Source organism: Nelusetta ayraudi, unplaced genomic scaffold (assembly GCF_046127955.1).
Source record: "Nelusetta ayraudi isolate G7.1 ecotype Tasmania unplaced genomic scaffold, CSIRO-AGI_Nayr_v1 ptg000023l, whole genome shotgun sequence".
In the NCBI taxonomy this organism is placed as follows: Eukaryota; Metazoa; Chordata; class Actinopteri; order Tetraodontiformes; family Monacanthidae; genus Nelusetta; species Nelusetta ayraudi.
The window spans coordinates 2,728,087-2,741,032 of record NW_027466073.1 but is presented as its reverse complement, the minus strand read 5'-3'; the positions used below and the strand labels follow the sequence as shown (position 1 = coordinate 2,741,032).

At 43.7% G+C, this 12,946-nt stretch overlaps 1 protein-coding gene across 2 annotated transcripts in view; it reads left to right on the top strand.

Annotated features, from left to right (window-relative positions):
• Nucleotides 1-5,549: 5,549 nt before the first annotated feature.
• LOC142889661 (protein MTSS 2-like) overlaps nucleotides 5,550-12,946 on the top strand; it is a 60,602-nt gene continuing 53,205 nt past the window's right edge. The window contains exon 1 of one of the 2 annotated variants that reach the window (XM_076028452.1): nucleotides 5,550-6,258. In XM_076028452.1, the coding sequence (XP_075884567.1) occupies nucleotides 6,172-6,258 (87 nt within the window). In that variant the 5' untranslated portion in view covers nucleotides 5,550-6,171. The remainder of the gene's footprint in view (nucleotides 6,259-12,946) is intronic. The other variant, XM_076028453.1, reaches the window with a different exon arrangement.

Below are 12,946 nucleotides of genomic sequence, written 5' to 3'. Positions count from 1 at the left end.
GTGAACCTTTGGACCCAGATGAGTTTTACTTCAACACTGAATATGGAACAAGCAAAGCTTGATGCTATACAATAAATGGTTTCATATTACACACATGAAAAATCAAATTTCGAATAAAAAAAAAAAAAACTCACCGAAATAAATAAAATGTTTTATTTACAGCCTTCTGATTTCACCCTTTTACAAAGGCTAATAATACATTCAACAATAAAATAACAACAATAAACCAATGAAGTCATAATAATATCTTTCAATGAACGTCCTGTCCTGATTGACGCGCCAAACTAGCAGTACATGTGCTATATAATACCAGTGGGCCAGTACTGATTTTGTATTGGCCCACGGGCAAAATCTAATTACACTGTGGGCCAAATGTGACCCACGGGCCAGAGTTTGACACCTAAGGCTTAGACCATGGGTTGCTTTCAAGAAGCAGAACATATTGGCACTGCTGTCGTAGTGAGGATGATCAGGAAACATGACAGTTTCATGCTTTGACAGCCTGAAGGATGCGAGAAGTTGTAAAAGGACGCTAGCAACACAAAACACAGGCATGTCTTTCTTTCTGTGTACCTTTTTATTTTCAAACTAGTGCGAGTGCCACATTTATTTATATGTATATATGTATGTATATACATATATACAGAGTTGCTACTTAAAATCAAGCACATTAGCTGTTGAGTGCACTCAAAAGAAATTAAATGAATAATAAAAACCAGACAATGTGAGTTATCAAACATATGTGTTTATTCCAACTCCAGCACACAGCTGAGCCTGACTGGGCCTCAGTGCGCATCATCAGAGGAGGAATCACACCAGTGTTTATCCTGCTGCTTCATCCGAATCCCTCCTCAGTCTGCAGACAAGCTCCTCTTTCAAATGTTTGCATGCGTCTGTGCAGACGTGTCACAAGACACACACACACACACACACACACACACACACACACACACACGCACGCACGCACGCACGCACGCACACACACACACACACACCAGAGTTCACTGGAGACTCTCCATGTGCGTCTCTGCAGGCATATTGTAAGTGTATCTGCGTCTCTGTGTGTGTGTGTGTGTGTGTGTATGTGTGTGTGTGGTTCTCTGTGTTGTGACGTATGTCTGTGTGTTTACTGCGTGAGATGCGTGAGTAACTGGGGCAGAACTGATTGTTGCTGATGGCTGTAGGCGAGCGCAGACCTACATTCTGCCCGGCTGTACTGTTAGACAGCAGCAGCAGCAGCAGCAGCAGGAGGTGGAGGAGGAGGTGGTGGAGGAGGAGAAGGGGGAAGAGGAGGTGAAAGGGGGTAGGAGGAGGGGCAGGTGGAGGAGATGGGGAAGGAGGAAGAGGAGGTGGAAGAGGAGGAGGAGGTGGAGCTGGAGGAGGTGGTTGAGAAGGTGGAGGACACGGAGGTGGTGAATGAGGAGGAGGAGTTGGAGGAAGAGGAGGAGGAGTTGGAGGAAGAGGTGGAGGAGGGGGAAGAGGAGGTGGAGCTGGAGGAGGTGGTTGAGAAGGAGGAGGAGTAGCAGGAGGTTGAGGAGGTGGAGGACACGGAGGAGGTGGATGAGGAGGAGGAGGAGTTTGAGGAAGAGGTGGAGGAGTAGCAGGAGGTGGAGGAGGTGGATGAGGAGGAGGAGTTTGAGGAAGAGGTGGAGGAGGAGCAGGAGGGTGGAGGAGGTGCAGTGTCATCTAAACTGGCCTGTCCTCTCTCCCTCCTCCTTGATTGGCCCTCTGCCCTGGCTACGTCTGGGTAGCTGCACGTTTGTCAATGTTCCGGCTATACTCTCCTCTTCTCCGCCTACATTGTGTCCTGTTGGTGCTGACACTTGACAGGCACTTGGACTGAGTCAGCAGCCAGCGAGGAGGAAGGAGACTTTGGGAAGCGCGGGTGGGGATTCACCCAGCAGAGAAAGAGATGACGCAAAGAGGAAATATCTCCCCCGTCACTGAAAGTGTAGTTTATGGAGCAAAAATATGAATGAAATCAGGCATTTGGGAATCTCCCAGGACCATGGCACAAGGATCTAATTTAAAATCTAAGAGTGTCCGTCTGCAATGTTGTTAAGGAAATGGAAGTCTATTCTTGACTTCTGCAAAAAATGAATATGCCAAAGGAAATAAGAGTATCATCAACTACAGGGTCAGTAGTTGAATGTCCCATGCTGTCCCATGCAGCGTGAAGGTGACTGGCTATATGTTATCTCTCCATCATCATCACCCCATCTCTCCATAATCTCTCCATCACGCTTGAGTTGCTTTGTTGCATTTGCATGTGATTCACGGGAGCCAGTGAATCCCCAGGACCAGGGCTGACAAACTCAAATACACAGTGGGACCAAAATATCAAACTCAGACAAAGTCTCGGGCCAACACTGACATTTATTTGGGGGGGGGGGGATTTGACTATGCATGCATAGTCAAATTTCAAAGGAAAAGAAAATCATCGAAATAAAGAAAAAACGCAAATATGTCTTTTTTTTTAATTTGCAGTCTTCTGATTTAAATTTCAACAGTAACCTTTTTCCACGGGCTAATAATACACTTAACAATAAAACAACAGGCCCTGCGATGAACTGGCGACTTGTCCAGGGTGTCACCCTGCCTTCGCCCTAAGACAGCTGGGAGAGGCTCCAGCAGACCCCTGGGACCCTGAATGGGAATAAGCGGGTATAGAAGATGAATGAATGAATGAATGAAATAAAATAACAACAATAAACCAGTTAAGTCATCATATTATCCTTCAATGAATGTCCTGATTGAGCAGAGCATTCTAGGATTTATAATACACTTGCGTTACATGTGCGCAAGAACAGCGGCAGGCCAGCTCTAGTAGTGATCTCGTATTGCCTGCGTGCCAAATACAATTACACTGCGGGCCAAAGTTTGACACCTGTGGTTTAGAGTAAGTTTTTAAGTACCACCAAGTGTTTTTGGCTACACAGACTAAACTGTCTCCTCTTCAGACTTTGGTTGGAAAATTACCTGTCACCTTTGGTTCCGATCAAGAATCAAAGACGTACGGTGGCCGACAAGGGCCAAACACAATACAACTGCCTAATGCGCCGTAGTTGGCGAAAACAGCTGCAGGAATGGAAACGATGTGAAATCACAAACACAAACACAAGTCTAAACAAGGTACAAGAAGAGGATTGTGGTGCCAATTGAAAAAAAAACCTGCAGAAAGACATAAAAACATTGATTTAATCGTGTTATGTGTTCGTTTCCATACATGCAGCTGTCTTCGCCAAGTAAGGCGCATTAGGCAATTGTATTGTGTTTGGCCCTTGTCGGCCACCATAAAAATGTATGTCAACACCATGAGCATAGCACCGCCCACATCCCCATCCCAGTCGTTTGCTTGTTTGTTTGTTTTTTTTTTACATTTTGACTTGTTAGTTTAAATAATGTGTTTGCTTCAAACAAAAGGAAATTATTGCACCCAAAAAATGTGGGTCAAAATCAAATCAGCATGGACTCATGTACTCTTCCTGTTAAAAGTTAATGGTGTTTGTGTTTAGTAATTTGCTGTTGTGCTTCGCTTCAGTTACCACAGTACTTTCCGATATTTTGTAGAATTCTGATTGTGTGATATTTGTGTTTATCGTAACGTAGGAAAAGGCAGAGTGACGCCTCCTGTCGTCCCCTTCAGTAGCTCTGTGAGACACTGTACCCAATAACCAAAGGCGCAGTGTAGGAATACTGTCGAACCTTGTCAAATTGCAGTGGATCACTTCACTTTACTGTGACGTCCGTACACCCGCATTGTTCTCACAGCTCTTTTGAAGTATTTCTTCTTCTTCTTTTTTTTTTTTTTAACTCACGACTGTGATCACTTGAGGAAATGCCTTGTGGAAGATAACGCGAGTCAAAAGTGGATTCTGTCGCCGCCTTCGCTTTAATTCTTTGCCAAGCGTGCACATCCTGTCGAATCACGCGGATGTTGGTGCAGCACGTTAACCCTTTGTGAGTTGAACATATTCAGCAAAAGAACAGGTATTTATGTAGAACGTGCATTTAAGTCTACCACAACAATATCCGCAAGTGTTCATTCAAATAACCGTCAGGGTAACGACCCCACAATCTTCTGCCACTGACTCATTTGAGCTTCTTGTAGTGTGATAGTCTGAAACAAAAGTATAACACCTCCATGGCCACCAAGTGCCATTAAATATTTCATTCATCATTTATAAATCATTTTTCCTGTGTCAATTCACACTAGAATGTAATTCAGACAGTTACTTGCAGGTTTTGTGACTTCATTTGAAAGCACATATATTGTTTGTTTATTGACTGGGTATTCATACTTAATGAATCCCGCTTTAAGGTCCATCATTAATAAAGTATGAATACACTAAGAATACACATATATAAACATACATAATCCTTTGAAAATCAAGTAACAAAAAAACGTTTCGCGTTGCTAAAACTGCATATTTATTAGAATGTGTAAACCAACTGTTTTCAATGAACACTACAACATTGACTTTATTTTTCACGCTATCTGCGGGATTCCTGCTCACACAACTGAAACATTAGAAAAACACAACAATTAATGTGCCTACTATGATAAAAAAAAATAATGGTAGTACCTTATGTTTGTAGCACAGTGGAAATATTTTCTGAGTCATTCACGTAACAGCAGTTCATCTTCATCATTTTTTATGATCCATCTGCATAACCAAACTCCCCATGACATTTAACCCATTATGGTGTTGACAGACAGACTCGTCTTACTATTACACTAATTGAACAGTGTGTTCTGCACGCTGACTGTCCCAAATCGTGTCGAGCAGAAACTCTGTCATGGATCCACGCTAGAACAGCAACACCATAGAAACCAACCAATTCTTCAAATTAAAAGCACAAACATTTCAGGTTCGAGCCACACACGCCTGAAAGTGTTCCACTTGTTTCAGTCTGGACGAAAAGAAATCACCTCGAGGGGAACCATAAATTGAAACAAAAATAAACAAACTGCATGTTAAGAAACAAAACACTGTGAGCTTTGACATGAACATTATAGCTCAAGAAGGTTTGAGTCAGCCTAAAAATTGCTGTGATTGGTCCACACAAATGTCATCCAATGAAAAAAAACAAACAAGCAATGTATGAGAATATTGGAGTCACAAAGGTTTAATCCTTACTTAAATGTTGACCCCCTCCAACTTGCTTTACTTATTTTAGTCTTTTAGTTAATAGAATAATAGAATATTCTTCTATTCTTCTAACAAGCAAACAAGCAAACAGCGGTTATCATGAAGAGTCGTGATGTAGTGATGAATATGGGTCATTGGAACACATTCTTCTTGTAGGTGCTCACACTCCCTTGGCAGGCACCTTCACCCTCTGTGACGTTCATCCCCCCCCAGCCACCAGCACCGCGGTATGTTTAAACGCATGTTTAAGTCGGTGCATGTGGACATGTGACACGCTGTCCAGCTTCTCTCTCTCCCACATACACCCCTCTCTCTCTCTCTCGACTCCCTGGCAGTTGCGTGGATCGCATTACAGGCTCTCCCCGCACCGCTGAGCCCACCGGGCCTGCTGTGCACCAATCAAATCACAGCCTGCTGCTGCTGCTGCTGCTGCTGCTGCTTGCAACCCTTCGCGCAAAATGCATGCGTGAACGCACGGGACGGACGCAGACAGACAAGACAAGAAGGGGGGGACCCCCGCGCGCGTGTAATAAGGCTACAGCGAGCGCTTCGGGCTGTGAGAGAGAGAGAGAGAGAGAGAGAGAGAGAGAGAGTCAGAGGGAGAGAGAGAGAGAGAGAGAGAGAGAGAGAGAGAGAGAGAGAGTCAGAGGGAGAGAGAGAGAGAGAGAGAGAGAGAGAGAGAGAGAGAGTCCTCTCTCCAAACATCCTCCTGCGCTCGCTCGCCAGTCGGAGACCCGCAGCAGCAGCAGCAGCCGCCGCCGCCGCCGCCGATCGCTCCTCCGTCGTCCGGTCGCTCCAGGCTGCATCCCTCCTTCCCTCCCTCCCTCCCTCCCTCCCTCCCGCTTGCAGGGGAGCCTGGACGCGATTTTTTTTTTTTCTTTTCCATCGTGGGATTACGATTTGCTTTTTAACTACAGCACCCCGCCGCCCCTTCAATTAATTGTTCTTTTTTCCCCCCTCGTCCTTGCCGGGTGTTGGTTAGCGCGCATTCGGTGCGCGCTACTGCAAATTCCGGTGAATGGTGGATTTGGCTAATATGGAGACCGTGGAGAAGGAATGCGGGGCCCTCGGGGGTCTGTTCCAGGCGATTGTCAACGACATGAAGGTAAATGGCAGCTCGTGGTTTGTAATTTTTTTGTTTTAATTTGTTTTGTTTTGGGGTTTCGACGGTAAAAAAAAAAAAAAAAAAAACGCTGCCGCGGATGAGCAGGAATGACCGAGCGGCCCAAATGACAGAGCCGATGTTTGTGGTGCATACATGTGGAAAAAACGCTCTCTCTCTTTCTGACACACACACACACACAGACACACACACACACACACACACACACACACACACACACACGCACACACACACCTGTTCTGTGAATGTGTGTGAGATGTGTTAGCGGTGATGATGTATCCGCTACCGGACATGCTGTCCTGCCCTGCAACAAGACAAACCACAACACACGCACACACACACACACGCACACACACACACACACACGCACACACACACACACACACACACACACACACGCGCGCGCGTTTCACTGAACCTTGCCACGGCGCATTTCCACCCCGTTTTTCTCCTTAAATCCGCAAAATTATTAAATTTGGTGCGTTTTATTTATTTATTTATTTTATTATTTGGGAGCTGGAGGGTGGAGGGTGGAGGGGGGTGGGGGGTGTAAAGTGTCGGGAGGGGGTTGTGTTGCCTAGCCTTCGTATGAGGACATGAGCGGGTGATTGGCTGAGACGCATCACCGTCGTCGTCATCATCATCATCATCATCATCATCGTCGTCGTCCGTGACAATCGTGATTTTTTTTTATCGGGTTATGCGAGGTGTATGCAAAAGTAAAACGCGGTGTGAGGACCGTCCTTTTCTGCTCGCGTCTCCATGAGAGTGCAGCGTCATTGATTTTCTGTCAGGCTGATCAGGCAGGAAAGTGTGAGGGCGTGAGAAGCTGCGCAGCCGTCAGACCCCCTGTCTGTCTGTCTGTCTGTCTGTCTGAACCAGTCTCCCTCATTCTCTGTCTGTCTGTCTGTCTGTCTGTCAGTGCTGCTGCAGCTTAGCATCTGCAGCGGTTGTATCAGCATCCACCTCACTGACCTACCCTGCTTGAATGAGAAACCCCATCAGATGGCTCAGCCCGCCGTCCTTTAACATGTCTGCGTCCCCGACCGCGGTCTCGCACTGCTCGCATCCTGAATATTGTTCTGTTGGCTGAGCTTCCACAGGGTTGTCATGCTTGGCTTTTCCTGTTGAAAGGTGACATTGTCATCATCAACTCGACGCGTCTAATCTGAATTCATTTGTGTGATGGCAAATTGATGGGGCCTCAGGCCATGTGGCGCTCCTAAAAGCTGATGTTTTGTCGTTTCTGCTGGATTAGGTAAAGGTCAAAATATGGCATAATCATATCACAGTGTTATGAACCTCACATTTTACCTTGAAGAGTGCAGCTTCTGTGTCTAACAACATCTATTCAAATAAATCACCATGGCTCTGGAGCCTATGACAATCATCAGACTTTGTTCCCTTAGCTTACATGTCTCTTCCCTTTCACTTTTGCAGGTGACGACATTGAATAAATTACTGAATTTAGAGATTACTTGTTGTACACTATGATTAGTTACCCAAAAGGGTTTAATATATAAACAGTTTTATTAATTTACCGTATTTTCCGCACTACAGAGCGCACTGGATTATAAGGCGCACAGTCAATAAATGGTCTATTTTCTAACTTATGTAATATATAAGGCGCACCGAATTATAAGGCGCATTAAGCGAAACAAAAGAATCAGAGATAAGTCCGTCAGACTTTATTAACTGCGTTCACAGTAACTCTAAAACTTGTTTGTAACAAATAAAAAACAGAATGATACCGCTACAAATATGTTACCAACGCGAGTTGAAATCCGCCGGAGGTTCTCTACCACGGTTCGGAAGGTGTTCGATTACGCTCCATCAGTGCTTGATTCTACAGCACCGCCGGACTCCTGAACACTGTCTCACTTCATCTACGCGATCTTCATCTTCATCTTAGTGTATAAGATGCTTATGTATTACTCCGCGATAGCCGTAATGCTGCGAGCGGTGCGGCTTTGTAATTTACCTAAGTCGTACTACGGTAAAACACTTTGACAGAGCGCCGTGTACCTCTCAAAATCGCTTCGACGTCAGCAAGCACAACCAGAATCAATCCATATACAAGGCGCTCCGGATTATAAGGCGCACTGTCGGTTTTTTGAAAAAAATCAAGACTTTTAAGTGCGCCTTATAGTGCGGAAAATACGGTACATGTATGTTAAGCAGCGTTGATTAACGATTTGTTGAAAAAAAAAAAAAATGTGATCGGTCACACAGAGTGTATAGGATCAGGAATAACAGCTTCAGAAGGACACAACATGGAAGATGTGTTGGAGGTTGAGCCATAGAGGAAAGAATTTTAGTAGGTTTGAATGTGGACAGAGGAGGGACAGTGAACAGAATGATTCTGAGGTTGGAACTGACAGGCAGGATGAAGACCAGAGAGAAGATTCATGGATGTAGTGAAAGAGGACACCAAGTTAGTTGGCGAGAGGGAGCGAAGAGGATGTGAAGGATTTGGTTAGATGGAGTCCATTATTGGCGGTGGCCAAAAAAGGAGAACTTATTGTTGATTTGGGGGAGGAGGGTGGCATGATGTATGTGTCAACTGCTTAGCAATGGGAGTATTTAACACAGTGCAATGCAGCACCACTGGAACAGCACCAGACACATTGTATCAACTGGCTTCATGACCTTTACAGGTCTTCATGAAGTCACAGCATAGTGTGGAACCGACCGATGGATCAACTGCAACCATTTGGAGACGTTAACCAGTGCATTCGCCGTCATCAAAACCCTCATCTGTGAAATCAACTTTGGCACAGATGACTCAGCATTTATGCTGCTTGATGTCATCTAAACCATAACCAGCTCAGTGGTGGAGTGTCCGTCCTGAGACTGGGAGGTTGTCGGTTTGTTGTTTTACAACTTCTTTCAAAAATGTATTGTGCAGCTTTTACACACATTTTCTTAGACTTTGTGCAGCTTCCTCTCGTGCAACAATATGATGAATTTCTCAGCGCTTATCCACACACACACACACACACACACACACACACACACACACACACACACACACACACACTGTCTTAAACTCTAAAAATAGACCAGACTATGAGGGGACTGCCAACTGCGTTCCAATATTAAGACCATTTTGGCCTCAAGATGTGATGAAAGGGACACTTAGCCCTAATGCAACATCCACTGAAGCCAATGTGTCACCCCGTGTCATTTTCGTCCCAATTCATTGACCTGAAATGGTATAATTTTAAGCTCTAGTATGGTCAGCATTCACAAGACTGGGCCAAGCTAAAAAAAAAAAGAAAAAAAGAAAAAAGAAAAGACATGTCAGTGTAAGCAGTTTTACTTTGCACTGTTTATGAAGCACTTTCTCTTCCCCTCTCCCCAACATCTTGGTCTTCCTCCTGCTTGCCCTCGCCAGATTCACCCTTCCTCTTTTTTTTTTTTTTTTAGCTGAGCAAATTCTTCACCCAAAACAACCAGTAACTCCTTGTGTGTCCTATTGGTGTGTTCGATCTTTTTTTTTTTCTTCAGTTTGTGCGAGTCCTTGTGTAACTGTGAATAGCGATCAGAATTTTCACTTCCCCTTTTCAATTGTCTCCAAATGGCAAAACAGCGGGGCACTCTTGTGGTTTTCATAGATCGCATGTGCGTCAGTAAAATCTCCACTAGCAATTCATGAATGAGAAACTGAACTTTTACCTTGTGCTACTTAATGTCATGTTGCACACGGAACATTCCTGTTTTTTCAAGCAAAGAAAAAGAAAAAGAAAAGACCGATAACATACTGTGTTCTGAAGGGGTGACCGTTTTTCACCCCAAACCAAGTCCAATCAAGCAGAGCCAGGCTGGCACATGTATGGGAAAGTCCTACATGATCTGTCTGTAGATGCTCCCATAGCTAATTAAGTGTGTCCGCACATAATCTAGCTGTCTGCCAATGTGTACCCTTCGGAGGCGACGTCTTGCAGCCTTCCAGCGAATTACACATCCATGCACAAACACACAAAGCAATATGATGAAATGCTGAGGTCATGTGTATGGTCAGCTGCCTTCGAGGACCAGTGATTCCTTGAACGGTGTCTTGTCGCCAAGAGGGGGGGCCAGGTCAGGCCTCTTGACTTTGGGTTGTGAAATAGCTTTCAGCGCTGTAATCGCTAAATAAAATCCATCAGCTGGCCAAATTAAACTGCTATCTTGTCTGTGGTTTTTAATTGGCTGCCCGGAGAAGAGCAACATTTGCAGAGTTTGAAGGCAGGTAGATTTAATAAATGATTCCGCTTGATAAAACCTCATGAGTTGGGTTGGTAGACTGGTGTCAAACTACTTACGTGGGAAAGATTTCTGCATGAGAACGTTAATTCAACAAATAACCAGCTTAACTGGTGATTGAACGAGGAGGAGAAATTTATTCAAATGTTTTGTTTTTTTTCTTTAAAAATATTGGCTGTTGTTGGGATAAAGATTAAATGTGAATTTGAATGAGTTGGTTGTTATTTCTTTGCTATTTGAATAGAGTGTATGGCTCTCATGATAGCAGCAATTTTTTTTTTCTTTTTGCAACTTGGTTAATTAACGTGTCAAGTTATAACTGCATATTGTTTGACTGTTTTGTAGCAGGTCAACAGATTTCCCTGTTTGTACAGTATATGACTTCGTTAACTAGAGCAATTTGGAACTAACATTGCAACTGAAATGAGGGTTATAGAATAAAATAGAATAGGATAGATGTACTGTATTGGGAAACTACAATGTGGCAGCACTAAAAACAATACAAAATACATACAATAATTACAGTAATTAAAATAAACATTCAATTCAGGTCAAAATACAGAAGAAAAGTACAAAAGTACAAAAAGAAGTTGCTGCAACAGGCGGCCCACCAAAGCGTTCATTCTGTACACCAATTTCAAGTTGCTGTTGCTGATTTTTTTTTTTTTTTTGCAGCTGCACGAAAGGTGCAAGGTCCTGTGCTATGTAGAGTAGTTAAGTCACCGTCACCATCTGAAAGCTTATTGCTGGGAAAACAAAGAGTTGTCTCAGAGAGTACGCAGGCAAGTAAACAAGCAGCCCTTCAAATGCATGTGACAATTGTGTCCTATGACTCCAGTCAATACCGTGGAACTGACGATTCTCTGTGGAGGCTTCATTAGTCCGGCCTGTTGTGTGGTTGTTGTGTGCTTGCCGACGGAACTTCCCACCACTGTCTGTTGTTTGAATAGAGCGAAACAGTCGCCCCCTGTCAGTGTCTTCTATCTTCTCTCTTTGACTTTGACTCCCATTTTTCAATGACAGTCATTTGACATCGGAATACTCTTCTCGTCCAATCATTGTAACGCAACAAGTCAAACTTCAAACGGCGTGTGTGCTGTAAATGCAGGGTGGATTTGGAATCAGTGAGTCCTCACGCTGTTTCATCCTGTGAGCTTATTTAAACTCAATCTGCGATGGCAAACTTCCAAAAAGTTGCTGTGGATCTTCAACTCAATTCTTTTTATTTTATTTGCATCACGCATCATTTAAAGTCAACTGCACTAGTTTTAATGTGACCACATGTAGTAGGTCCACATTTATATTGGTCCTATTTTGAATAATGTTTTTTTTTTTTCTCGCACTTTCATGATTTTTGTGTTTCTGGCTTGCCAACTAACAAACTAACTACTGTAACAAGTACGGAAATGACAACTTATGCATTTCCAAATTGCCTGGATTTTTTCACTGTGCTGAAACAAGCTGATCTAATTTGATGACCGTGGCAACAAAGCATCACTGTTAACTTCACATCAATTTTGACTCTGATTGATCAACCATTCACAGTGAACACAGGGGAAAGCTCTGAGCTCTATAGCATTGTATTTGTTCCTGGACCACTTCTAGTGAGAACACAAAACACCTTCAAAAATGTATATTTTTCACATTGGAACAGATTTGTTGAAACTGTAGTGCTGTGGAACTTGAAGATGTGGACCACTTCAAATCTAGGACATTTACCAAGGAAGAAACATGCAACTTAAAAATATTTTTGGAACGTAGTTGTTCCTGAATCAGTATAAATATTTTGAGTATTTCCTTTGGCTTTTCCCCAGACAGTCCGGGAAAAAAAACAACAAACAAAACAAACGTATTCTCTGTTTATCAGGTTTATCCGTGAGCACAGATGTATGGACTCAGATGAGCAATGGCTCCCCATCACATGGATGGTTTTCTGTGCTTGCGGTCTTATCACATGAAGGCGCTTGGGTTTATTTTGTGGCGGCGGCTAAACTCAAGAACACGTATACGAGTAGTTAGCACTCATTAAAATCTTGGCGGTCATTAGAGCCCCGGGGCTCATTAGATATGCTGGTCAGGATGAATGGGCAAGTGGACTGACTGACTGGTTGGAGGCTACAGAGAGCCAGCCAGGACGGCCTCTGTGACTGAGCCCTTTGTCAGCCCTGTCAGAGCCTTCTCATCACACTCAGCTGTTCACTGTAAAAAACAGAAAAAAAACAAAACAAAACACACACTGATCATTATGAACAGGCCAAAGACGGTAAACAACAGTCAGTGGGACAAATCAATAATTCCCCCGGTCAGTTCAGAAAGAACCAAGACAAGGAGCCAAGAAGTCCTCTTCATGTTTTATTCCATAATTGGAAAAAAAACAAATTTATTGTTTTAGTTTCATCTCTACTGTGTTTGAGGTGGGACT